This window comes from Epinephelus fuscoguttatus, linkage group LG1 (assembly GCF_011397635.1).
Source record: "Epinephelus fuscoguttatus linkage group LG1, E.fuscoguttatus.final_Chr_v1".
Lineage (NCBI taxonomy): Eukaryota > Metazoa > Chordata > Actinopteri > Perciformes > Serranidae > Epinephelus > Epinephelus fuscoguttatus.
In genome coordinates, this window is record NC_064752.1 from 43,390,643 (window position 1) to 43,418,633 (window position 27,991).

Sequence of the window (27,991 nt, forward strand, 5' to 3'; positions counted from 1 at the left end):
GAAAAGCCATTGGGCTCTGTGATGTATCTTTGCTGCCACCGTACTGCAAACTTTGAAGGCATATTTCTCCAAATGATTTCTTGGTGACAGTCATTATGTAATGTGACGCATAATATGTTGGGGGGCAAAAACTGATATCATTAGAAAACTAAGAATGTCTTTTTTCCAACAGTGTCTGGGTCCGGACCCCAGATGGAGAGGGATGGCAGGTTAATAAGGGGGATGCACTTTGGTCATTTTGCTAACAATGGGGATGGTGTCCCACCTCAGATTGCAAGAATGGACTTTTAATTGTCTTTATCTTTATCTTTATCTTTATCTTTACCACTGGATTTCATTACAAAAAGCCGCAATAAAAAGGATGTAAAATCAGCAGTCAGAAAGTAACAATCAAGTGTAAAGCTTCATTTCCTGGCCATGTCTAAGCTCTGTCTGTATGTCTCTTTCCTCTGTAGGACATAGTGTCAGCGCTGGAGGACCGACTGAGGCCGCTGGTCCAAGCTGAGCTCTCAGTGCTTGTTGATGTCCTACATCGTCCAGAGCTACTCTTCCCTGAAAACACAGATGCTCGCAAGAAATGTGAAAGTGGAGGATTCATATCAAAGTAAGTGTGGTTTGTTCTTTGGGTTTCATTTTACCATAAAACTATGTTCTAATTAATTTACATTTTACATACAACTTAGAGGTTCAGGACTATTAAGCTTCCTGCCATGAGCACACCAGAAAGCCTGCTGATTTTTCAAACCACTTTGCCCATTAGTAAAGTAATTTTGACCAAAGAAAAAGAAAGAAATCAAGCAACATATTCACTATAGTGGATACATTAGATTTCCCATCAGCCATAAACCAGAAGGGTTTTTGTGTGTTAGCAAAATTAAAGAAAACAAATGGACTAACCAACTATGCAGGAAAAACATGTAAGAAATTCTGAAAATGTGAGATGCAGTGGAAATGCACAATAGTAACAAAACATATGCAATAAATGTAAAAACATATTGTTGAGCCTAACTTAAACCACGGACATACCTTTAAATTTTGGACACCAATATGCTGTAATTTATTGTGTTTTGTTGTGTCTGATAAGAGCTCAGATTGGATTACAGGAATCTGGCTGGATGTATAGAGCCGCAATCGTTACAGGGATTATCCTGCTACTTATGGCTGCCATTGTGGACTACAGTGGTCTGTGGAAAAGTGTGTCAACCCTCACTACTTAATGTTAATCCTTGAGCTTTCTATAGGTCCCTGAGAGCTCAAAAACGTCGTCTCTGGTGTTGAGAAGTTTTCTAAAAGCACTCTAAATAACCTCCTACTTGGTGGTTGTCTGTAATGTCTATTTACATCCAAGACATTTAAGTGTGCTGTAAGGTCCATATCATCCAAATCTGTTGTTATGGGCTTCAAGAAGATCACTGTATGAATGAAATCAGTAATAAATTGTGATGTTCACAGGAGTTGAGGTGTACTGTGGTCAAGCTACAACCTCCATGGCTGAAAAATGCAGCCAATGTGGAAGTACAAAAAACTGCAGTTTCTCTAACGGCCACTTGAGGCTGGCTTCAGGAGCGAGTCAGTCCTCATAGCCCCCATGATATAATGCCTGACTTTACAGCGGAAAGAAACATGTTTAGAACTTGGGACAGTTTTGGTCTCTAAAGCTAGTTTTTCCGTACGTGGGCTGAATTTTTATATTAGTCACCAGTTTAAATGTTATAAAGGGTCAAAGTTAGGCATGATTAAGGATATGGCTGCTTTCAATAACAGGCGGGTGATATTCGTTGACAAGTCCCTGCCACGAAGTTGGTTAAGTATCGTAACCAGGGCGTAACTTCACATAGACAAAATCTAGGCATAAAGCTGTCATTATTTCAGTGTGTTTTCACTTCATTAAAAGTTAATTGTAACATTATGGTCCCCTAAAAGAGTCTTGTTCAGTGTTTTGTTGTATTAAAAGACCCTTTAAGGAGTCAGAAGTTTTTCCAATAAGTACATTATAGTACATTATGTTCATATGGTTTTAAGCCTGTTCTTTTGTCTTTCGCTAGCAAAAATTAGCATTAGCATTAGCATTATCGCAGTTAACCATAACTGTAAATGCACCATGCTAGCCAAGCTAGCAGCTAGGTTTAGGGTTAGCTCCACCCTCTCCTCCCAGTATGGTCACTTCTGGTTGAAAAAAAAACCTAAGATAGCAACAGCCAAATGTCAAACTCGAGGCTTCAAAAGAGAAGTCCACAAACCATTGGGTGACATCACAGTGGCAACATCCATTATTTTATCCAGTCTACTCACTTTTCTTTCTCTTTCTCTGACCAGACTGATCAAACACACCAAGCAGTTGCTGGAGGAGAATGAGGAGCGTCTGTGCATCAAAGTACTGCAGACACTGAGGGAAATGATGACAAAAGACCGTGGCTATGGGGAGAAGGTACAATACCCTCTGTGATCCTGTTTTTCATCATCTGCTTGTGATCATGCCCAAAATTCACCCACACATGAGATAAAAGACTTTACTGACTCAGGATACAGTGTCCCTGTCCCACTGCACCAAACTTACGTAAGATCAAATAACGGTAAAGTAAATGAGGAGGCTGAGCTGTCCTTGTATGCCTTAGGTGTCTGTATAGCACACTGAACAGAAAAGATCCATACGTAAGTCATCAAGTCACTGCAAACAGGGCAGGTTATGAGTACTTGGTTTGGCAAACACTGGCACATATTTAATAAAAGATTAGTTCCCTTATTGCTTTCTCCCCACTATAACATACTTATTTTAACCCAAACTATGATCTTTTCCTAACCCTAAACACATAGTTTTGGCACCTACACTTAACAAAACTGTGACTGTTTTACAACATTTGATATCTTCTAGCCTCCTGGTAGGTACAGTTTTCCTTGTCTGAAGCATTATAATTGTGGCAATAACAACTGATAATGGCCATTTAATGAGCTGATAACCTACAAAATGGGTGGGGCTTAACATCACACATGCTTCATCTCTTTCAGCCATTTTACACAACATTCATTGGCTACTAATGAAACTAATCTTTTATTGATTGCTTCAACTTTGTCAGCTTGTTTTAACAATAGCAGTATGTCTTCCCTAGACTTTAGGACTGGACTTTTGGTACATGAAATTGAAAGCATTATTTTTACTTCTGATGTAAAGGCAGGTACTGCAGTATGTTTTCAAGGTACTCTGTGGAGTTTCTGATGACTAGTAGCATGTTCTTATGTTCTGTTTGTATTCAATGCATGTGCAATAGTACACACATGCAACAGGATGCAGGCACTACCAAAAACTGTTGACAGTAAAGGCAAAAGAAAGGGAAGAAGACAAAGACTGATAATGTAAACAAGGATATAACAATAATGTGGAGCGGAATGCATTCAAGAATATGGAAATGGATGGAATGAATGGAAATACACAATAACCGTTTGTTAACAAAACCTCCACAGGGCACCTTTAATAGGATAGATTAGCCTTCATTCATGAGTCACCCCTCAGCACATCAAGCAAAGAGGTGTATTGAATATACAAGCATACAGAATATTAACATACATTAAATACAACATACATCCTCTTATATTACCAACATGGCATGCTCTGAAGACCAATTCAAATAGAATTCAAAAGCGTATTTAGAGCTAAAGAAATATGTATTGTATTGTGGTATTATTAAAAGTAGCTGAATGTGCCTAGGAAAACAGGAGGGTAGCCCTGCACTGCATCAACATACCTAACTGTAAGCAAAGGAAGAACAACTAAGCTTTTAAAAGGGAACCTATTTTAGCCATTTCCAAAGCTCTGTTTTTTGGCACAAACTCAATAAAACACTTGCTTACTACTCCAGAGACCTCGCTCCAGCTGCACTGACTGGAGCAGAGAGTATGAAGTTTAACATAGCAGTGCAATAGAGTGCTGCAAGAATGAGTCCTAAAACTGTAGAATGAGTTTGCATCTTTGCACTCCTTGTTTCCTCATCTTGAAGTCAGTGGTATTTTTTGAATGGGTTTTTGGTTAGATGCTTGATATAAGATCTGTGGTTAACACAAGCTTAAAATACTTTTGGGTTTTATTCTACGGCATAAAATACGTCAGTACCCACTCAAAAATTTTGACGCTTTTAGGTGTCTTTAAAAAGGCAGCTGCTTACAAGTGGCTAAATGACAGTTAAGAAAGTCATCATGCTGAACACGGCTCAGCAGCCTCGTTTTGGTGGGGATGTTGAGTCATCTGACCGTGGTGGAGTTAATTTATAGCTTTACATTAGCTTTTTACTTCTGGTGATTGCATTTACACTTCCGAAGAGATGAGAGTTATGTTCAAATGTGAAGATTATCTTGCTGAACAAAATGTGTAAGTGTCAAACATTTGTTTGCCACCAAACTGATGACTAATACAAAATCCAGTGGAAAAATCCCATTGGATTTTGGATAAGAGAACCAGGGTGACGCTAACTTCTGGGTTCGCCTACAAAAATAAAGTTTAGGCTTTATTTCAGTTTATACATGCTACAACTCCTCAGAACCCAAGCTAGTGTCTTTCTTGCCACCTGCTGATTAAGGTGAAGGGGGTTAAGTTAAGGGGGTGGTGGGGTTAAGTTATCGAACAAAGTAAGCCTCCCGTTGGAACTTGCACAGGCTCACTTAAGGTGGACTGTTAAAATGGATACTTAGATTATTTTTAGTCATGTCTGTGTCACCGCGGTGTGGGGAGTGCTACCAGCTCCAGGAGCTCTGCCTGTGCCTTGAACAAAAATCCACTGCATGATGCAAAACATGTCATTGATGTCATTGATGTTGTGTTTCCCATCATCTGATGGTTTTTGGCCACTGCTGGATGGGAAGCTCCTGGAGCTGGCTGCACCTCGAGGCACCGTATACCATTCATTTGCACACACTCCCCACACTGCAGTGACACAGACATTGTTTAAAATTTTAGCAGTATCCCTTTAAGGTAAGTATCCCTTTAAGGAGGACCAGCTTTTATCATTGTAGTGACCATCTCAGCTGTTTCTAAACAGATAATGGAGAAATCTGTGGAAATTGAGTCTCTCCTGACAACTGTTGATCCCAACTCAAAATTTATTTTGCTTGTAATTGTTATTCTGTGTTAAATTATTACAGTTGGGTTAAGATTTAATTATTATGTGAATTTAATATTGTTTTGTATTTATTTGTATTTATATATTTAAGTATACTTTAAAGTGTTCAGGGACAAAATATTGTTCAATTTCGTGTTTAAATTTGCCTTTGAAATTGAAAAAGCCATTCCTTTATGTCGTTGACCGTCGTTTTGTGCTTTATTTTTATTTACTTTTATTTTAAAAGTGTCGGTTCAGGCATCGTCACCACCAGTGACATTTTAAAAGCATTGTTTTAACACCAGTGTCGGAAAAACCCAAATGATACCTATCTGTAGACTACAAGTGGGAAGCCTGTGAGTGGGCGACAGTATTTGTACTCATGAGTCTCTTCTAATGGCAAAGCAGATACATTAAGTACATCTCTAAAATGCAGCAACTTTTTTGTTCATCTACGTTTACTTTTACTTCCTGGTACGTAAGTTGTCTACTGTTTTAGAGACTAGAACTTCTGTATTTCATCTGCTTACACAATGACAGATGACTTTAAACATCCATACAAAGCATCTCACACTTTATTCATGGACATAAAATATTTTAGAACATTTGCATTTAAGCCATGAAGGAACATGAGTTAATCACAGAGCATTCACAGTCCACTTCAGTCAATATGTTTTACATGTGGTTGAGTTTAAAAAAAGGTTTGCTGTAGAGGGTTGTGGAGGTTGAAAACATTTTTTTTTTATTTTCAACCTCATGGAAAATGCTTATGTAAAGTATTCACCCCCACAGTCTACTTTATTTTTTAATGTTAGACGTCATCAAACCACAATGGTTGTAATCAGGATAAGCATGTTTTATTTATAGACTGATGAGCGAGAATTAATACTAGAGACAGGTCATTTTAGGTAAGACATGTATGTACCTGGAAGATGCATTCAGGGAGTGGCAGAAGAGTAGTTCTAAGGTTCTGAGTGTCCCTCAAGGTAAAGCAAGGTGAACGACGTAAAGCAGGAAGGAAAGAATGTCACATTGCTGCAAATTATAGAACAGACTGTCCTCGAAAACTGAGCCTTGCTAAGAGGAAGACACTGTTGTGTAAACTCACAGAAGACTTCAGCAATTGTTGAAGACATACAATGTGTACTACGTTTTTACAGTTGTATAATCACTGTGTTTGCTGCCTCTTAACATTTTTATAGACTTAAAGGTGGTAAATACCGTTTTTAACATTTAAGTCTTTTTCTGTAAATCAGTGTCAAACAAGCTTTGTATGTGATTTCAATGTTGTGAATGAAAGTACGAAGGCAGGGGGTGTTTTAACAGTTATTAACATGCTATCCTGTCACATCACTTTTTTACCTAACTTGACATGCTGCGCGTTTGTAGCTCACTAATCTAGCTCTACTAACTTTCTGCTCCCTATACTCTTTCTCTTGCAGCTGATTGCCTTTGATGATGAAATGGATGTGGCTGAGGTTTATCATTTTACTTACTATCACGATGTACATTTGGTTTGTCTCCCACTAACAGCATTAGACATGCTTGTGCTGCAAGTAGACGGTCGACCATCACATTCTCATCAGTGACACCTGTTGGTAGCTCAGGCTGCATCCACACTAATATGTTTTTGTTTTAAAAAGCATAACTATTGCTACCATGACGCTTGGCATCAACACTACTCTGGCGTTTTGGAACCTCTTAAACTGAGACTTTTGAAAATGCTGCTGACCCCGTTTTAACTCCAGGGTTGTGTTTTAGTCTGCATGGGTGGACCGTGGACACTGAGACTTTTGAAAATGATGACGCAGGCACCCACGTTTGCGGGTATTTCTTTCCCACACAAGTCCTTTTCACAATTTGCTTTCCACCGCCTCGATCACCTTATACTCATGGGTTACTCTCAGTTAAAGTTCCGCCTTTCCGTTGGGCCAAAACAAGAAATCTCCGGTCTTACTTTTCGCTATCTTTGTAGGATTTTCTGTAACTAAGCAGGCAGCGGCAGAGTAGAAAATCTGCCTCCAGTTTACCTGCATGCTCAGTGTACGTAAATGGTCATGGTCATTACTTGTTGAAATGGTGCTCAAACACTTGTGTACAGAGATCATTTTTGTTTTGAAAGTGCCATTTTAAAATGATAACGTATTAATGTGGATGTTGCCTCAGCCCATCCCTCCTTGTGTTGTGCCTGTAAGAGTTGCTCCAGATCCCCATGTTAGAAATGTAGCATACTGCTAGCATGTCCAGCTCGCATTATGCACATACCTGTCTGTTGTGCCTGTAATGGTCGTGTACTTACTTGCTATGTTGGAGTGCACTCTTAGGTTTTAGAAAAAAACAATTTTACTGAATACATCTGGAAAATGCAGGCATACAGCATTTGAACCTATTTTAGGTGTACTGTTGTTAATCCCCTTCAACAGCTTTATGAAGTCTGTTCAGTCCCATAGCTTGCATGTTATAACACCTATCTGCAGCTAAGATTGCTCATCACAAATTACGTGGGACTTTTGGGCCCAGGAATTTCCGTAGAGGGACAGAGGGTGATTTCCTTTTTTCTTTCTTTTATTCAGAACACAACAACCTGCTGGAATTTTGTCTCTTTAAACTTCATGCTCCTGTCCCATTAAGGAGAAGTGTGTCTCAGTCATGCAATTTCATTTTTCATTATTGACTTGCCCTTAATCTTTAGTTCATAATCTTGATTACTGTTATTATTATTACTACCAGTCAACATCAGTGAGATGTTTCTGTTTTTCTTGGTCACTCAGTCTACATGGTGCACAGCCCCCTTTTGATGGATGGTGGTGGCAGAGCATATTGTAAGCCCTTTGCCACCATTACAAGAGCAGGTGTGAGTGTATATATAGCTTGGGATAGTCCACCATTAGTTCACTCCAACAGAAAGCTCATAACACAGAGGGGCTGGACTGTGTGTGGGGCGGTGTGCATGTCATGCGCATGCATTGCAAAAATATGTTTGTGGTCACGACCTGTAGCCTTAAGGAAGTGGATGAAACAGGTTTCTTCTTTCTGTTTGTGGTATGTCACAGGGATTATGGGTGTGATTACAGAGAAGCTGTATCTCACATGTCACTCGTGACTAATGTCATAGGAGGGGACCTATTCTAGACAAGGCTATTCATAGTTTTAGGAGAGTTGTTTTCGAAACATTTAGTTAAGCCATTAGTTTTCCTTTTTGTTGGCTTATTTTGTAGGGGTGATATTTTTTAAAGAACAATAATTACAACCACCAATAGATTTTGGCTTAGTTTTAGAAAGCTGTAATAACCAAAAATTGTTTTTAACACCCAGAAATTTTGTAAAAAGTGATCTGTGTGTCCACTCATCTGGACTGCTGGGGTTCTCTTTACTTAGACTTAAAGTTGGTCTGCTCTACTTGACCGAAATAAATTGATTCAGAACCCCCAGAAAGGTGGCTCACAGCTCGAGCCAAAAACTAGCACATTTTCCTTGACCTGAAGTGCAAACCATGACATCAGTAGGCGTGTCTGTAGGTTGGACAGAGAGGATGGAAAGTCAAGTGCGAAATCATTTCCTTATCATTAATAGTTGGTCCATGCATATCTTCTGGATAAAACAAATATCTGTAATAACAGAACAAACGCTTGCTGGTGATAAATGCGATTGTCTATCTTGCTACTACTGTTTACTTCTGTGACGCATCCATGATTACAATAGTTCCATGGCTCAGTGCCTCAAAACTGGTGAAAACACAGGCTGCTTCGAGAGATAGCACCGAGGCTCCCTGAATCCTAAAGAGAACTGGTTCAAGAACCAGAGCCAATCTAGTGAAAAGGGGGCATTGTTTTTTTTTTTTTTTTTTGTATTTATTGCTTTTGTTTGATTAGTTTTTCTTATTTTAAAAGTTTTTTATTTGTGTTGCTTTGCTCTCAAATCAGTTGTTTTTTATTGTAAAACTCATACTTAATTACTTTATTTAGAAATATACAGTAAAATTTGACAGAACAGTCCTTATTCAAGGTCCGCTAAGTTTTCTGCTGGAGCTTTCAACCATATCACAAGGTCTTCATCAGCAAATGGAGCTGCCATGTGATCACAGTAGCTGTTACAATTTCACTAAAAGATATACTGTTCAAGGTTTCCCTAAAAAGCAATGAAGAGACTCGTACAGAAGTAAACCCTCTCAATCATCACTTATTACACACTCTTAGTGTGTGGGGGTGTATCTTTCCATATATTTCCACTCTGCCCTCTCCCTGTATTTTCTTATTTTCTTCTTATTTTCTGTGTTCGGGACGTTTATGAGCATGGACCCCCACAGTGCTCAGGTAAAGTTGTTGTAAAGTTGCCAGACTGAAAGCAGCACATGTCTAAGAGGCACGATGCTGAAAAAAATGCAAATAAAGCGAGGCGAAATACCAAAGGAGAGGGAATCTGGGTTTGACTTTTACTTTTGCTGGCGAGCGAGTTTACAAACAGTAACTGACAGTCCTGTATAGTATACCTTTAAGGTTAAGTATCTTAGTCCATCCTTGACTAACCCTGGAAACATTAGTTTCACAAAACAGTCGCAAATCAATGTCTTCTTTATCTTTTTACTGGAGCTTTTGTAGATAAGAAGTCCTAAAGGTGCTATAGAGAAAATCACAGAGGCTACTAAGCTCACATGCCAACAGATTAATCTCCAATGGAGCAAACTCCATGGAGTCAATGGAGTCCACTGATTAGGGGTGTGTAATGTGGTTGAATGCTCTGGAGAAAAGCTAGTCTGTGGACTCCGTGTTTGGATTGTTTTACAAACTTTGTTTGGCACAGCACCTTAAAGTCCCTGTAAAATGGAGGTTAAATTGTCTTTAGCTTCTGTGCTGTGATGTATTTCTCAGTGAAACTGTATATCTGAGCGTTTTACAATTACAAGAGGGATTTAAATCAAATCCTTCTCATTTGATTGGATTGCTAAGAAGTGGGCAGGCTTAGAGTTGAGTGCGATACAGAGCTACAGCGGACTTTGCTGCGGACTGTTGGCTCCACATACACACCCCTCGCCATTAGATCAGTAGGAGGACAAGGGAGAGATGAATGATTTAGACCTCAGCCACGTTATTTTGAAATGAAAACATAGATTTTGCCTAATATGTAAACACAGGGGGCACGGTGGTGTGGTGGTTAGCACTCTCGCCTCACAGCAAGAGGGTTGCCGGTTCGATCCCAGGCGTGGGAGCCCTTCTGTGTGGAGTTTGCATGTTCTCCCCGTGTCAGCGTGGGTTCTCTCCGGGCACTCCGGCTTCCTCCCACAGTCCAAAGACATGCAGATTGGGGACTAGGTTAATTGGTGACTCTAAATTGTCCGTAGGTGTGAATGTGAGCGTGAATGGTTGTTTGTCTCTATGTGTCAGCCCTGCGATAGTCTGGTGACCTGTCCAGGGTGTACCCTGCCTCTCGCCCAATGTCAGCTGGGATAGGCTCCAGCCCCCCCGCGACCCTCAAGAGGATGAAGCGGGGTTAGAAGATGAATGAATGAATGTAAACACACATCTACTCCTATGTCTTTCCATAATGTTCTCTTAGCTAGCTACTACAACCCACCAACGGTGAAGTGCGGTTTTATATAACTGGTGTGGCCAGTTAGTTACCCAAAGTCTTACTGGACTGGACTTTTTACATATATTTGGCATAACAAGAGACAAATGTTCAGTTAAACCAGGGGCATGGGAATAAAACCGGGAAATTTTCATTTCGTGGGAACTTCAATGTTTGTACACCTTTAGGGAGCTTCTCTTGAAATAATTGAATTAGTCAAACTGAAAGTGCACGTTGTCAGAGCAGGACAATAACCAGCAGGAAAATAACACTGAAGACTAGTCACTCAATCCAGAGTGTGGTGAGTGCAAGGGAAGTGAGCATGATGTTAGTTGGGGGGGAATGGAGAAATTGTCTGAAAGGGTCTTTCCAGAGTTACCAGGAAGCGATCTGCTCTCAGTCTCTCTGTTGTGCCTCTGTCTTTATTTCCCTCCTTCCCTCCCTCCCTCCTTACACATGCCACTTGGTGCTGTAGAGATGGAAATCCCCAACTTCCACAAAAACAGGGCTGTTCTCAGAGACCGGCGCTTTGTCTCATCAACTCCTCCCATATGCATTTTAAGAATGTACACATACTCCCTCAGCCCCCCCACAGCACATGCTGTATGTCACTCATTCATGCACACACTCACGTTAACACCAGCAAACAGTGTTCTGACTGACGGCTGGCAGCATGTGTGTGGATATCATTCAGGTGGGAGACAGTCAGGCCAAAACCCCAACTTCCTTTTAGCAGGAGGAAGATAAACTGCCACGATATCTGTTATGCAACCCCAGTGTTTAGCCTGCTGCTGCTCCCTGACCTACCATCACACACCCAGCTCCCACCCACAGGCCTCGAGGAATGACTGCAGCTGTCAGTTTCACTACTGTCTGACAGACCCCATCATACTTCGAGTTGTTGCATGCTCAGTCTGTGGGTTGGATTGCGTGTGTGTGTGGGTGTGTGTATGCAGGAGGGGTGATGAGAGAGCAGGATAAAGCACAGTGACGGTTCAGCCATTAGCAGAGGTTATCTCATTCCTCCAAAAATAGAAATGTGATAAAATGCGAGCCCGGGGAAAACAAGACATGAGCGGCCTGCCACTCTCATTGTCAGGCCTGATCATATCAATCCTTGCACGGGTTTATGTTTTCCTTTACTTGCGTGTGAGCGTCTTTATTTGTGAGACTGTGGAAGGTCAGAGAGGTCAGATGAAGACGATGTCTCGGTCTTACTGTAGTGATGTAATACGGTTTGCTGAAGACGGTGCTGAGGTTACATAAGGGACTATTTCTATGCTAGTGTGGTGGTGGTCTTTGTGTGTGTGCTTGAATGTGTTTCTGTTGCTCTCCGTTCATCTATGTTTATCTCCTCATTATCCTGACCACACTTTTTGTTTAGCTCGAGATTTCTAGATTACTGTTTCCTTTTTTTAACTCGTGCATTTTTCAGACTACATCACTGCTGCTCCTTTGACAAATATTTGTCCATTTTACTTTCACTTTGTCAGCCTTGTCTTTCTCTCCTCTACTGTCTTGTCTAACTTTTCCAGTATGCAGCTTATCTAGCTGCCACTCCCATCACTCACTCTGCCAAACTGCCCTCAGATAGACTCTGCTTGTCCTGGTTTATCCTCCTGCCTGCCGCTGTGGGTGAAATCAGGAGACTCTGGGCTGTTGTTTTTTTTCTCAGTCAACAGGGGGAGCTGCAGACGTGCCACAGCAACATGGAGCGCTGGCCCAGTTTCCTTAACTTAATGCTGCACGATTCTTGGGCTCCAGCCAGCTCTCAGGAAGCAGTTACATAAGAGCCAACAATTTTCTTTCCCTTTTTTTTTTCATCTTACTCAGTTTTCCTGGAATTTTAAACTCTCCACTGATGTGTGACCTTCAGTGGTAATTGGCAATAAAAGTGCAGCAGAGATGTCTTTTAGGAGACAGTAGCTTTGGTGCACCTCCACTTAGGCAGGGGAGGGGGTGGCATTGGAAAGTTTGGGATTCACTTTGGGTGGTGAGTGTGCCCTTCAGCCAACATAACACCTGTTAATTGTTTGACGTTCGCCTCACTTACAGGCCAATTCATACTATCAGCAGAGTGCTATTTAAACCGTGCTTCTGGCCTTCTTCCTGAACACTTGTTTTCTTTATCATGAACAGCCAATTTCCTTTATAGCTTCCCAGTGAGGTGAGGTAAAGCAGTGCTCACAGTGTCTGGCTGTTGAGGAGTATGGCGAGGATCTTAGTTATGTTATTGTAAACAGAGAGATAGTGTGACTGCTGGCTGTCCATCAAAAGGTGCAGCATCCCCGGAGGAATATACAGATTATTTTGGGCAGTGACATCACCTTAACTGCCTCTGTTTCCACAAATGCCCGGGAAACTAATTGTGTTTATTTGTCTGTGGAGGTTTAATCACACATTCTGGAGAGCAAAACAAGTGGAACTGATGGTAACAATTATGGGGTCAAGCCGTCCAGCTGATACACCTTTTTATACGCTTAAAAAGATTCCAGGCGTGTTGTTCATGGTTGTCAACACTGCGAATGAGGTCATATTGCACATATGACAGTTATCATGTTCCACCAGTGGTTAGATTTCGAACTAAATTTGAAGAAGTTAGTGCTGGTGGTGATTATAGCTTCAGTTGCATTCATGAGGCATCACCGTTTTTCTGTGGAAATCAAAGTGTTGACGTACAAGGGGGCTTGTTATGGGGAAATTCCTGTCCAGTTGCACAATGAATCAGCATAAACCAGCATGACTGGGTCACAAAGGAAGGTATAGTGCATGCCCATGTTTGTTGTGTAGTTTCCCACATTTGCTGCCCTTTCTGCAGTGAGGTTTTGTGTGTGTGTGTGTGTGTGTGTGTGTGTGTGTGTGTGTGTGTGTGTGTATAGGTTGTTGTTGTTTTTTAGCTTTCTCAGTTAAATGGGTCGTTAACTTCTTCGTTGTTAACAATTTGAATGCCTTTATGCTCTGTAGGCTATTACCAAATTGTATTTTATTCTTTTGCTTCATTTTAAATTAAGTTTATGAATTTAAGAACTTGTGCAAAGTGACAAGTCACTCAACCGTTAACTGATTTGACTGTTAAGTTACTCTCTTCAGACTGGTACCTTTTATTTATGTTTCATTATTTGGTTGTCAATTTTTAGATTATTTTTTAATTATTGTTATTTAATTGTTTTTCTTGCCATTGGCTGCAGCAATCAGCAACATTTTATGTTTATGATTTTACTTGTTTTTCTTTTTGACCCCTTTTTTTACTGAATTGTTGAACCTGGTTTTTTGGCTTCAGATTTTTTTGAAAATGTACTGAAAATGAGTTGTTTCTATAACCCATGGCAGCTCTTGGCATATAAACCAGCATTCACTGTTCCAGGATTAGTTGAGCTTCTTAATCAGATTTCGGAAAAACGTGACATTTGGTGATTAGGTCATACATGTTTTGTTTTTCTTACTACTGTCGTATCACTTCTGTTTTTTTTTTTTTGTTGTTTTTTTGAGACAAACTTTTCAACAGATAATTCTTATGTGGTCTTTATAACAACAGACATGCACGCTGAGATGAATGTACATACTGGCACACAGATGACAGTGCATATTTTTGCTTTATTTGCCCTGACCTATTGTCATGTAGAGTGACAGCCAGACAACAACACTTTGCAACAAGTGGTTAACAGTGAACCACAATACTAAACACGCCACAGTAGCCGGAGGTCTATAGTGTGGTGAAGGTCAACACACAGTGTGTCTGCTTTCTTGCTGCACTAGGTTAATGCTGCTTATCATCCATGCTGTCCCATCAGACTAGCTCCATGAAAACACATAACACGAGACACTGAACTAAAATAATTCCCCACATACTGTAAGCAATCCATTATCACCAAGGTCTCAACTTGTTTTTGTCCGCTTCCTCTCTGCCCCCGGCTCTGTAAGTCACGCACATTTATGATGTGCAGACGTGCATGTGACTGAGCAGTAGAAAGCCAGATAGAAGCGTCAGTGAATAGCAGCTTTTAGGGACGAGAAGTTTGTTAGAGTTTTTAAGGAGGGTGCTTCTCTTCGGAGGCAACATAACTAATTCAACATCTTCAAACTCTGACTAACATCATCCTTTTATTTCCAATCAGCTGGCACCTCCACCCGAGCCTGAAGTCCCTGCTGAGGTGTGTTAAAGACCCCTATTGGCGTGCTGCCAGCTAATATGGGTCACTGCTGATCAAAGATCATCCAACTCCATCCCATTACACTTGTGTCAAACATCTCTTTATCTACATATAGATAAGAGTCACATCCCATCCCTGTGTTATATCTCCTCTTTTGAGGGCCCCCTTTGTGCATATAGCCCTTTGTGTAGCTTCAGTTATGCTACATATCGACCCTTGTTTGCACCGCCTCCCATTTGTCCACTCATCCATTCTTCCCTTGCTCTTAGTAGTAGTACCCTCTTCCTCTTGGTCTTTGAGCAAATTCCAGTGTCCTGACCTTCTCTCAGTGGGGTGGGTGGGTTGAAGTCATGGGTGAGGTGTTTTTCCATGCCAGATTGGTGCTTACAGTGTGTGTCAGTAGCTCACGGCTCTATTATGTAACCTGGACAGAGTTTTTTTTTTTTTTTCGTTCTTCATTCTCATGGTTTGTGTTTCTCCCCCTCCGGCAGCTTGTCATTCTCTTATGTAAATAATTTGGACTCTTTTGCCTCTGTGACTGTGGAGTTATGAGAGAGGCACCACAGGCCAAAGACGTCAGTGTTTGATTTCCATACCAGACTGTTAAGAGTGGACATAAATAAGCTATGAAATGAACTTTAACTAACTCTGTGTATGATGAATTAGAATGAATGTCAGTCCGTCCTTGCACGAAGCCTTGCATGACTTTGACTCAACCTCACGTCTTCCCTGAAACAACCACTTCCCTCTTAACTGCGTGATCTAATTTGCACCCAGTTTCCTGCATGCTAGTAGGGTAACTAATTTGCACTGTATTAACACCCTGTTTTGTTTTCTAATTTCTTTCCCAAATTTCCTTTCCGACCCTTTCTTTATTATTTTTATTTTTTTTTTCTTATGTTATTGCTTTCTGCTTACTCACCTCACCTTTAAGGAGCTTGATCCCAACCAGCCACAGAAGCAACTGGAGGATCAAAGGAGGGTAGGTACTGAGTTTGGTTTGCTGTGGTCTGGTGCAGGCCTCCGTCATATTGATGGGTGACAATTGACTGACTGTTAAGATGCACTGCTTCCACAGCATGGCGCTCACTCACTCCCCTGTCAGTAATACGGACGTTAACTTTGGGTGTTCATCTCTTCTTTGATGGCTTGTGATATGTTTGGCCCAGAGGAAAAGTATAGGTAACTGTGCTGCACAAACTTACATCAAACCAGTATGGGGAAACACTGAATGTTGCCTTTGAACTTCACTGACTGAGGTCAGAGGGCAGAGGTCATATACAGAGATGCAATGTGCTGGGTTCTTCAAAGGTTGATATCTTATTAGGATTAGACTTCAAGTCTATGGCAAAGCTACTTTTATGGGTAATTTAGTTTTTATGCCTTGGTGCTGGAGGCATGATCTTACGCATGTGCATTCATCACTTTCTTGTGATCATAATATCTCAGGAACGCCTTGAAGGAATTCCTCAAATTTGGCACAAACGTCCATTTGAACTCAACAACACATAGAATTTGGAAGTCGAAAGTCACTGTGCGCTCACAAAAATTCAAACACTGATTATGAAACATTTTACACAAATGTCTAATATGATAAAATGATGAAGTGATGACATTTGATATCCAAAAGGTCAAAGGTCGATTTCACTGTGACATCATAACGTCCTGTAAAAACCCTTTTCTGTCCATTATTCAACACCGTGTATCAGGAAGAGAAGGGAAACCATTTGTTCAGATACTGAATTGGTGACACTAATCTCAGGTGTCCACCTTGAAGCTGTGCTGATTGTATAAATCTTCTGTGTTTTGGAATTTGTAGCTTCTTTGCAGCAACATCCATATTTGAGGCATTGTCCTCTGGGATGGCTACATAAGAGTCCGGACAGACATGATGTAAACTGTAACTGCAGCTCAACTGTTTGGCAGAGGCATACATACGAAAGGAGGCAGTAATTGTAGTTTTAATATGTTTTACTTTCTTTTGTTAATACACAATGTCTTTACATCTACAGAAATTTTAAAGTCTTTCTTTTATTTTATTGCCGTGAGCTTCTCCAAAGGGAATCTAAGAAGTTCTTCCAAAGAGGCGTGTATGTGACCTTGTTACTTTTCACAGCCTTATAATGTGGGCTTTTCGATGTTGGACATCAAACTATTAGTAGGATTAAGTGTATTCTTGCATTCATTTTCTAGTCTTGCACTGCTGCATTAGAATATTAAACAGTGACTTTTGGGTTCCAGCTCCATTTCTGTGACATGGTAACTCATATTGGACTTCTTCTCCTAACGTCTATTTTCACCGATAGGGCGAAGCTCTGCGGCAGATCTTGGTCAACCGATACTATGGGAACGTCAAACCTGGCCAGAGGAGAGATAGCCTCACAACCTTCAGCAACGGTCCACTGTCTCCTGGAGCACAGGGAAAATCACCTACAGGTGTGTGTAACAATACAGTATCTGTGTGTCTGTATGGTTATGCTCATAAAGATAAGATGATTCTGAAAATGATTTACTTTGAAAAACTGGGTCAGTGCTGCAGCAAGGTTAACACACAAAGCACAAAAGAACTGAACCAGACACTAAAATAGTTTAGTTAAAAAATACATCTAATAAATAAACAATTATAAATAATAAATAATGTATTATAAATAAATGCTAATGAAAAATATGAAATCTTTGAACCTTAGTCATGCCATTTAAACTTGAATTAAACTGAAAACAAAAGAAATAGCAGCTGGCCTAAACTGTTGTACTATATAGTTTCATCAGCCAGGAAACAGTGACTCCATCTGCATGCACAAAATACTCCAGTTTTTGTCCTGATTCTGGAAGGACAATATACCTACTAAGCTGTTTACATGCAGCTGTGCATACTCCAATTAACGTATCCTAATAAGTTTATTGTGTCAAAAATATGGAAAAGTGGAATGGCTGTTCCTTGTCCCAGGATTTTTTTCAAAATGTTCCACCAGTGTTCGACTTGTTGAACCGTGTAAACACAGCCTCCTTCTCAAATTCCTTCAGCTACCTTCTTGAAAAGGTCAGTGTCGCGATATTTGCTCATATTCAAAAACCTCTTGATATCGAGGTCCTTCATAGTAGGTGTGTTTCTTCTTCCGACCAGAACTATGGGCTTCTTTTTTTTGGGCAGCATCTCTACACCGGCCTTATAAACTGCGAGTTGGTTTGTGGACAACTGTCCATGAAAACACACAGAGCTGACTGTAAACTGACAAGAGGCCAAACTGCCAATCGAGACTCCTATTACGAATGCACATGTCCAAAGAACGCTCATAAAACCTGATTAATATTAGCTAATTCCACATGTCTTAATGGGAAAATGCTATGTTGGGAATCAGGCCTAATTCAGAATTATCCAAATGAAATATGCTGTTTATATGACCTGCATCAAATTCGGAATATTGTCATATTAGTAATAATAGTGGGATATTAGTGCACATGTAAACATACCCAACCTTCCAGAATGCTGTTTTATTAAGCTTTTATTTTTCAGAATTGCTTTATGTCGTCCAAGAAAATCTTTTGATCCAAATGTGGAATCTGCTAAAAGACATAAGGCACCAGAACATATAAAGATCTGGAATGATGATCTTTATGATAATCCATGCAGATGTGGAGTGTTTTTTTAAATGATAGCATATCATGCACAAGGCATTCTCTGTTTCACTGATTAGATGTTATTTTTTAGTCAAATCTATGTGGTAGATAATCTCTTGACAATCAAATGTTGATTTACACATGAATAAATCTGTTATATTCATGCATTTGTTAGTGAAACTTGTCCACATTGTGGTTTGAATGAGTTAGAAGTTCACAGGAAAGTGTTTACAGATTATGTGGAAGTTCGAAAATGTCTGTCTATTAGTTACACAGGTTACAAAGTAGTCATAGTGACAGACGTCGCTGACAGTTTCCGCAGGGTAGGAGTTAATGCAACATAACCTTTATGTGGGTCAGCATCACTCACCTAGACAATGCTATGTTATATACAGCAGTAAACATTTTAGGCCTATGTGCATTGGGTTTACAAGGACACATTTCTCCCTCAATCTTTGTTTAATCAAGACTGACATTCACAAATGTAATAGATTGTCCGTAACTGACATTTGTTCATTCCAGCGAGTCATTCCGTGTCTCTCATCACAGCTATGACTCATCGTTCATCTCTAATGCTTTAGAGCGGAGAGGAAAAAAAGGAGATCTTATTCACAGCCATAGCCTTGTACTCCTTTAAGCCCTTGGACCTCAGCTGTGCTACTGAGCATACTGGCTCTCTCCTCAGCGTAACGTGGGCTGTGTTGTTGCCAGGCGACCAGAGAGCCAAGCTCTGTCTAGAATGGGATGTGTTGTTGATTCAGTGGCTCGCCCAGCCAGAGATGGCTCTGATGGGTGCTGTTATCTCACCACCGCTTCCCTGGCTGGCTGTGGTAGCCAGCAGCAGCAGCAGCAGCAGCAGCAGCAGCAGCAGCAGCAGGAGTTAAAGTAGCTCCACGGATTACAGAGACATCTGATGTTATTTGTGCGCTATGGCTGAGTGGATAAAAAAGACACCTGTGGTTCATTCTATGCTGCGCACCTCCTTTGATTAAATGGTGTCTAATATAAATCTAATTAAAACAACCCCTGCACTTGTTGTTTAAGGATTACTTCACACCCAAAATGGTCATGTATATATCACTTACCCAACCCCTTATATGTTGAATTCATGAAGACTGAAGTCTCCATGGTGAACAAAGAGTCCAAATAATTCTTGATGAATCAGAATTAAAGGGGTTTGCATTTAACAAATGCAAAACCATATCAAAACATTTGTTTACACACTCTCAAAAAACTTGTGCAGTTTAATCCAAGTCTCAGTTATCCAGTCGTAGGCTCAGTACTTCCCAAACCCATTCATTTAAACTAAAATCTTACTATTTAAAACAATTCTGCATACGGGTAGTGCACCCGGGCAAGCATGTGCATTGGAACTCTGCTCCTGCATTTTATTGAGTTGATGAGGCTCGCTACTCGTCCGTGCGTGAGACTGTTAATGCAAGAATGTTTAAAATAGTAACGTTTTAGTGAAAATGCACGTGTTTGAGAAGTACTGAGAGTATGAATGAATGAATGAAACCTGAATTATACTGCGCAAGTTGTGTGAGAGTTTGTAAACAGACATTTAGATTAGTTTTGCTGTTGTCAAATGTAGCTCCCTTTTAGTTCAATTCAGCAAGAGTCTTTTCAGTATTTGGATTCTTTGTTCAACGCAGAGACGTGAGGAAAAATGTTCTCTTCACAAGTTCAATGTAACGCTGGATGGGTAATTGATGTAAAAAAGATCATTTTTGGGGTGCCACTATATGTAACATTTTCATGTAATAATATCTCAGATTCAGATTACTTTATTAATTACCCGTAGGTAGATTTGTTTTGCAGTTTTTGGAGAGCAGGCATCCATAGTTTTGTGAGTGAAATAATCCTGGTGAAAACTGTTGCAGTCTGAGTTGCTTGCAGTCCTTTAATTTCCCCTTTATACCCTCACTGGATCTTGATAATCATTCCACAGCTAACTTAGCATTAATCAAGGAAATATGTTGATTTAAAGAGGAACTACGGCCATTTTCAAAATCCTTACATGTTATCCCTTTAGTCTAAGATAGTCCAAAAATATTAGTTAACATGCACAGCTCTCTCCCGAATCCAAAAACTAGCGTGCTTAAGCTCAAATTGGATATGTCATATGGTATACAGTCTTGAGCTGCTCCATAGACAATAATGGTGTAAGATGTTCAAGATGATATTAAGAGCACCCAGACGAATGTTCTGACCATATTACATGTTCTGTTTTAGAGCTGAGAACACTACAATAGAATGAAGTTGATTTTTAATGTCAAACAGAAAAGAAAGAAAACAAACATTCTGTGGATCCACAAACATTTATTTCTTGTTATTAGCAGGCTATGGCTAACAATAACACTACCTTAATTTGTTCATATTGTGGCAACACATTAGATATGACTATAGAGATTATGACTATAGATTGTGACCCATGTTCTGATATGATGTAACCTGTCTGAAGTCTGAATACATCAGTGTTGTAATGTAGATGATAATCATTCACACTTCTGTGTCAGTAGTTGTCAGCTCCGGAGTTGGAGGTCGAGGGGAGCTGAGTTTGGCAGAGGTCCAGTGCCACCTGGACAAAGAAGGGGCTTCCGATCTGGTAATTGATCTCATCATGAACGCTACCAGCGACCGAATCTTCCAGGAGAGCATACTGTTGGCCATCGCTTTGCTGGAGGGTGGAAACACAGTCATCCAGGTAAAGTGCGGGTCACTGGGTTTAAGAGAACTAAGCACAAACAGCTCAGACAAGGGTGGATGTGAAGTGTTAATGAGGACCAACACTCACATGTCCAACCCGCAATTAAATGGGGCTACTAAAAGCATTCTCTACAACGAGGCATGAGCAGAATCTTAACACGAGGATGTTATCTCCGGGCTTCAAAGCCGTGGCGTGAAGAATTTAAATTATTCCCCTGGAGGTCCATTGCTGTCAGGAGAGGCAAACGAAGTGACCAAGGATGCTTTCAAATGGGAAAAGAAAAGAGATTAAGTTGTCAGTGTAGCAACCTGGGCACATTTTAAAAGCAAGACTTCAGAGTCGGGTCCAGAAAGACTCCTGACATGTTTGAACTTATTGACATTTTGAATTGTGAAAAAAAAAAAAAGAAGGGAAAGTGAGTTTGGGCAACGTAGAGGAGAAAGGGAAGTCAGAAAGGAAGAGCAACAGTAGTCTGCTGGGAGAGGTCAAAGCTGTACAGCCAAACACGTCATAGCCTCCCTACAGCCAGCCGGGGGTTGCTAAGGCAACACTAACTCTTTGCGAAGCTCACAGCAAGCAGGTTGAGAGGAGAGAGAGCTGCTGTGTTTGCAACTGCTTCATTTCAGCTTTGCAGGGTGATGTGTGTGTGTGTGTGTGTGTGTGTGTGTGTGTGTGTGTGTGTGTGTGTGTGTGTGCAAGTAGGCTTGTATGTCCTCATGCATGGAGTAGAATATGTGCATGCATGTATTTCTGACCAAGTGTGTGAGGGCGTGTGCTGCTTGTAAGCCGTCTGTCAGTGTATTCTGGTTTTGTGGTTTGCGTGTGTGTCTGTGCTCCTTTGTGTTCTCTTGCATAAACAGGCCTGTTGCATAATAGGCTCCTATTTGCATGGTGTTGCTACGAGTGGGTGGGAATCTTTGGGAATCCTATTGATCAATCCGATTCTGATTCTGATTCTCACTGTCAGGATTGAATAAATAGAAAGGGGTGCACTATTTTCAGACTCTTCCTTCACTGAACAGTGATATGAAACATAACTTGCAGGTAAGCTAATTTAGTGATAAAGGTCCCTTTCTAATGACAAGGGAAACTACGAAGAAAAGTGTGGTCATGCAGGTTTTAACTGCACAAATGAACTTCATTAATTTGGATGCATTTTACTGTTTGCAAAGAATATTAAACAGCTTTACTGGTTAAACATCTCTGTGCACACGATGTACACAAAGGTACTGACATGACTCCTGTTACATAAGCTGCTGCCTGCCTCTCTGCCTAGCTGATAGACGGCCAGAGCCCTGGGCCTCCTAACATTCCAACCGGAGCCTAACTGGGTCATGCTCTGCTGGTGGAAAGATGGCAATAAAAGGTACAACCCCTCAGAGACCTCCTGAGAGAGAGCCAATAGATTTCAGTAGCTCTGTGGTGCTACCTGAGGAAAAGCCGCTCCTTACAGCAACTCAACGATTAAAGGAATGATCGCTGTTTTTCCCAACGCCAATGTAAAGTCGATTTTAACTAACTTACTATCAGAACTTTGATGTTGTAAAAATAATCTCCAGAATCTATGCCTGATTGTGCGTTTATAGATGTTTGTGGTGGAGCAGCATGTCTGCCTGCTGAGCCCTGTTAAAGCTGTGGTTAGTAACTTTTCTAGAAATAACTTACTGTCATATTTAATGAAACAGTACTATATCCTCACAGCAGTACATGAGACAGATGATCTGTGAAAATAGTCATATTCCTCTGCATGTGAACGAAAACAACCAATCAGAGCTGAGGAATTTCTAACGCAGCTGTTAATCATGTCAGCTACCACTTGGGAACTGCGGTCAAACTGTCAAAGTAGGCAGCGCTGATCGAATGTGATTGGCAGCTGCATTAGAGACTCCTCGTCTCTGATTGGTTGTTTTCCGTGCATTATAGCAAATGAGAAGCAATAGCAGGAGGAGGAGGAGGGACATGTTTTTTTTTTTTATGTGGATGTGGATGAAGTGACACTTTAAGCAAATATGACAAAAGTTATTTTCATTAAAGTTACCAACTGTAATTCTTAATTCTTCCATTACAAACCAGTTTTCCGTCTCTTTTCTATGGATCTGACACCCCACATCTCCGTTCTTTATATGCCTGCTCACCAGCATTTTGCTCTGCGCTCTTTAAGTGTAGTTTGTGTTCTGGCTATGATTTGGATTATTATGTGAAAGATAAGATAATAATGGTAAATGGAATATGATGCTGGAATCTTGTCACGCCGACCACACATGGACCTTTAAAAGGGAGCTGTAGTTCAAGCAGTTTTTACCTCACGGGGTCCCCCTACAGACAAAAAACGGTATTGTCTGTTACAACTGTCAAAAAAATCTTTCTGTGTGTGCATTTGTTTACAAGCCAACAATACCAGTGAACTTCCTGAAGCTGGCCATGTAATGCGCGATCATCATGTTGATTGATTTATTTATTCATTTTCGAAACTCAGAAATAAGTTGCTCTCTGCATGTCAGGGCTGACCTCCTCCTCACAGTGCATGTGCGCGCGCACACACACACACACACACACACACACACACACACACACACACACACACACACACACAAACAAACTCAACAGAGTGAAGTCAGACAACAGCAGAGAGGCTGCAGTGCAGATGAAGGGAATATAACTTCAAGATTACTCTAGTTCAGGGGTCTGCAACCTTTGCCATTAAAAGAGCCATTTTTGACCAAGAATAATTTGAAAAAATCTGTGTGGAGCCGCAAAACATGTTTGAGCCTTATAATCAAGGTAAATAGCCTATTAAGTCTAAATTAGCATATACTTAAGGTCTAAATAAGCATTTGTTAATATGTTTTACCACAAGGTGGCCACTGTGCAGGGCACTATTTATGATTGTTTGGTACTTAAGTTTTGCAGAGCTGGCAGTGAGCGCAAACAAATCTGTCCACACACTACTACATTCTCTATTTTATTCAATTTACGTTTTTGGATTTGGCATCCATAGCTAACCAGCCACTGCTATCGAGGTTCAGCAACATTTGGATTCATAGAATGAATTTCCATAGAATTCTTTTCTCAAAGGCTCAAGGAGCCACTGGACAGGGGCTAAAGAGCTACATGTGGCTCCTGAGCCACAGGTTGCCTACCCCTGCTCTAGTTGACAACAACTACACTTGTTACTGTGAGTAAGTGTGATAAAACTTCTACCAGCCAAGTCAATACTTTATCAGTACATATGATCAGCATGTAGAAAGCCATATTTCAATCTGCTCTGTCCGCAGTCTCTCATTCACCGCTAATATGATTTACGATCGCAGTCAACACAAACACATTACGCTTGCAGTGCTAACAGCAAACTGTTAAAGACAAACTAAAATGAAAGCTGTCTGTATGTAGGCTAACACTTTGTCTTAAAATGTACCTGAGGCAGCCAACCTGCAGACAGTGAGTCTCCTCAGTAGAGGGTAACAGCAGTAACAGTGCCAGGTCACCACCGGTCGGGCATCCCTCCTCCTCTTTCAGCTCTCACCAGCGTGTGAAAGCTGGGCCAGTATTAATCCTTGTTCGAGCTCTTGTTTTCTCGCTCTCCCATTTTCTTTTCTTTGTCACCTTGGACAACACCTTCACCTTCTTCCTTTTCTTTGTCACTTCAGCCATGACAACCACGTCTAACATTGTTCACCTCAGTTCGGCTACGCAACTCTAAAGAGAGGAGGGGGATATTGATGTATGCCGTAAAGCAGCCAAATTTTGTAGTCCTTTTTGTGTCTGGGTTCCTACCCGAACCCCGAAACTGCTTAAGTGCCAGTGCAAGTGAAACAGACGCTCTCAAGCAATGACAGAGGTGCCATTCAACCTATTGTGAGTTGATGTACCATCACAAAGATCTTGGTTATATTTTTTGAGGGCTCAGAAACTCCAATGTGTTGCTTTAAAATGGACAGTAACAAATTTAAATGGAGAGGTTTCGGTTAGATGTTATATTTTTCTTTGACACGGGTCATCCATGCTGACATTTTCTGGGTTACTGTAATGTAACTCCCTTATCCCCTCCTATTTCAGCTTGTCCTTGGTGATCAGATATTAGATAGTAACCACAATTGGATGATATGAAAATAGAAACCATCACCCAAACTGACCTGCAACCCCCTCCTCAGGACAGATCAGCTCATCTGACATATGGACTAAGCTGTTATTTCATGTGTGCTGAACTTTTTTAGGTCAGGGCGTGATGACGAAACAGTGTCCACTCTAAAAGTAGCCTGTAGCCTTCATTTTCAACAGGGTGTGGAACTTGTTTGTTTGCTTTGTGCACCTGAGGCCATTGTAAATGTTTGTGGAGATCTTTCTTTTGTTGGAGTGAATGTAATCATGTAACAGTTACTGTACTGTATAAGGAAATAGCACCGAGTTTTTGCGTAAGTTACAGAGAATTTCTACCTTTGCCTGTGACTGTGGTGTTGACTTCCTCTGTGCTGGTAGAAAATAACCCCAAAGTGAACTTGATAGGAAGAGCAGTTTAGTGGCTTAATCAGGGAGGAAGGAAAAAGAAAAATCAAGAAGTTTCTTGTTTCAGAATTTAGGTTAGGTGTTTTTCTCCTTCTTTGGCATGGTCCAGGGACAAGTGAGCTTTGTTAAGGATCATGTATGGTCTAGAGTGAATTTACAACATATCAGCAGATGCACCACGTTTCCCTGTGTTACATAACGATGGGTTGCCTGCCCCTTTTTAGGACAGAAGGCTTCTTGTTGTCTAAATGAAAAGCAGGACAAAAACATGCCCACAGATTTTCTCCAAGCAGTCTGTTTATTTGTTTTTGAGTTAATCCAGGGTCGTAGCCTAGCCAACAACATTTCTGGGGAAAAAAAAGTGAGAGAAAGATGGCGTTAGGTAGTTTCAGAAAGAATTCATCTAGGGCCTACAGCTCAGTGCTAGCTGGACTTGATATGGCACCCCTCAGGGACAGGATAAGTGTGTTAGTGACTACAAAAAGAAATGGGTCAGGACACAGTTCTACCAGGCCTTCTTCTTTTGGCTTTCTCCCTGCATGATGTGTAAGAGTAACACACTGAATAGGCCACTTCTTCCCTCCCCTGAGTTGTTTATCTGCTCCAAAATAATTAGACACTTGGCCATGACGCCACACAGTGGAATATTAGATTGCAGGTTCCAGCCCTTTCTTAATCATCGTAATATTAAATTCTATTAATTGAATTTGTTGGGTTGTCTGGTGATACCCTTTATAGCCACAAACATGTCATTCAAATACTTTCATTGGGCTGTATTTGCAGACTAAAGATTAGATTTCACTCACACAGTTACTGGTTGTACCAAAACAACAACAAATTGCACTTGTTTGTCCATGTAGAAAAATATACAATGTAAAATGCCTTTCTCAGAGAATTTAACCCAGCCATACTTGGTTTAAACTTTTTTTGTAATTCCTTATTTTGGCATCTGCCAAGTGGCAACTTCCAGGGCTGGAAAATGAAGCCAATGAGGAAGTGCAAAAAACTGAAGTTCCTTAAATGGCCACATGAGGCTGGCTCTAGCAGTGAGACAATCCCCACAGAACCCCATGTCAAGGTAAACTTTATTATGCCCGAGGGGGCAATTTACAATGTTACAATGCCCAAATCTACAACAGAAAAAAACATGTTTACAGCCTGTTCTAAAAACACGATTTTGGTCTCTATAGCTAATTTCATTGCCGAAAACTGTATTGGGGGTGATTTTTTTTTTTTTTTTATAGAACTCACCCAATTTAATGTTCTTAAGCCTTCAGTTTACTCATAATTAAGGGCCTGGCTGCTTCAAGTGACAGGTGGGTGCCGTCTCACGTCACTACCACAGCGACAGGGTTGGTTAGATAAGGTAACCATGGCATTACCTCAGAGTGTTGGAGTAGCTGTGGCTGTTGCTTTTGCAGTGTGTTTTTAGTTGATAAAAGTTAATTGCAACATTTTGGTCACCTCAAAAAGTCTTGTTCAGTATTTGGTTGTACTAAAAGACCCACTCAGTAGTCGGATTTTGGATTTTTCTAGTAAGTACATTTTGTGTGAATGGTTTTCGCCTTTTTTTTTTGCTAGCAGAATTAGTGTTAGCATTATCAAAGTTAATCATAGCTGTAAATGCGCTGTGCTAACCAAGCTAACAGCTAGTGTTAGGGTTAGCTCAACCCTCTCATCCAAATATGGTCACTTCTGGCTCCACAAATCCAAGATGACAACGGCCAAAATGCCAAACTTGAGGCAACAAAACAGGATTCCACAAACCAGTGGTTGATGTCACAGTGGCTATGTCCATCATTTTAAACCGTCTTGGCATCTGCTAACATACTGAAAATGATTATTTCATTATTCTGTTTTAACCATACTCATAACTCAAATCCAGGCCTGCTTAAGAAGGTACAGCCAACCCCTCATACACACAATGTGTTCATTACTTCTTTCGCAGTTACCAGTAGCAGTTGTTGCTTAGCTAATCTCAGAATTATATGTGACTTAAAAAACATGAAGTAACAGTAGAAACCTAAATAAAGTGAGTAATTGGTGACTGTTTTAACAGACAATAATGTACTGACTTGTGGGCAATTTTGGCTTTGAAGAAATCCGTTAATATGAAACACTACTTGACAATGGTCCAGACATATGTCAAATTATTGTCCTACATGACTTTCCATTAATAACGTTAACCTGCGTAGATTGTCATGGACAAGCTAACATGTTGTGCGACACGTACTCTCCCACTCTCCAGGTTGTTGTTCTGCCATAAGCAGCAAATACTGACACTGATAGCGAAACTCTGCCAGACATGAAGCACACGTACTGTATCATAGCATAAAACTAGACTCTTGCATACTCAT

General features: G+C 40.6%; 1 protein-coding gene across 6 annotated transcripts in view; it reads left to right on the top strand.

Moving 5' to 3' along the window:
* The window catches only part of itpr1b (inositol 1,4,5-trisphosphate receptor, type 1b), a 130,051-nt gene that overhangs the window by 56,723 nt on the left and 45,337 nt on the right, over positions 1-27,991 (top strand). For 2 of the 6 annotated variants that reach the window (XM_049581621.1, XM_049581651.1), the window contains exons 38-44: positions 456-604; positions 2,317-2,428; positions 6,530-6,565; positions 14,768-14,803; positions 15,738-15,785; positions 17,110-17,239; positions 20,941-21,128. In XM_049581621.1, the coding sequence (XP_049437578.1) occupies positions 456-604; positions 2,317-2,428; positions 6,530-6,565; positions 14,768-14,803; positions 15,738-15,785; positions 17,110-17,239; positions 20,941-21,128 (699 nt within the window). The remainder of the gene's footprint in view (positions 1-455; positions 605-2,316; positions 2,429-6,529; positions 6,566-14,767; positions 14,804-15,737; positions 15,786-17,109; positions 17,240-20,940; positions 21,129-27,991) is intronic. The other 4 variants (XM_049581631.1, XM_049581661.1, XM_049581640.1 and 1 more) reach the window with 3 other exon arrangements.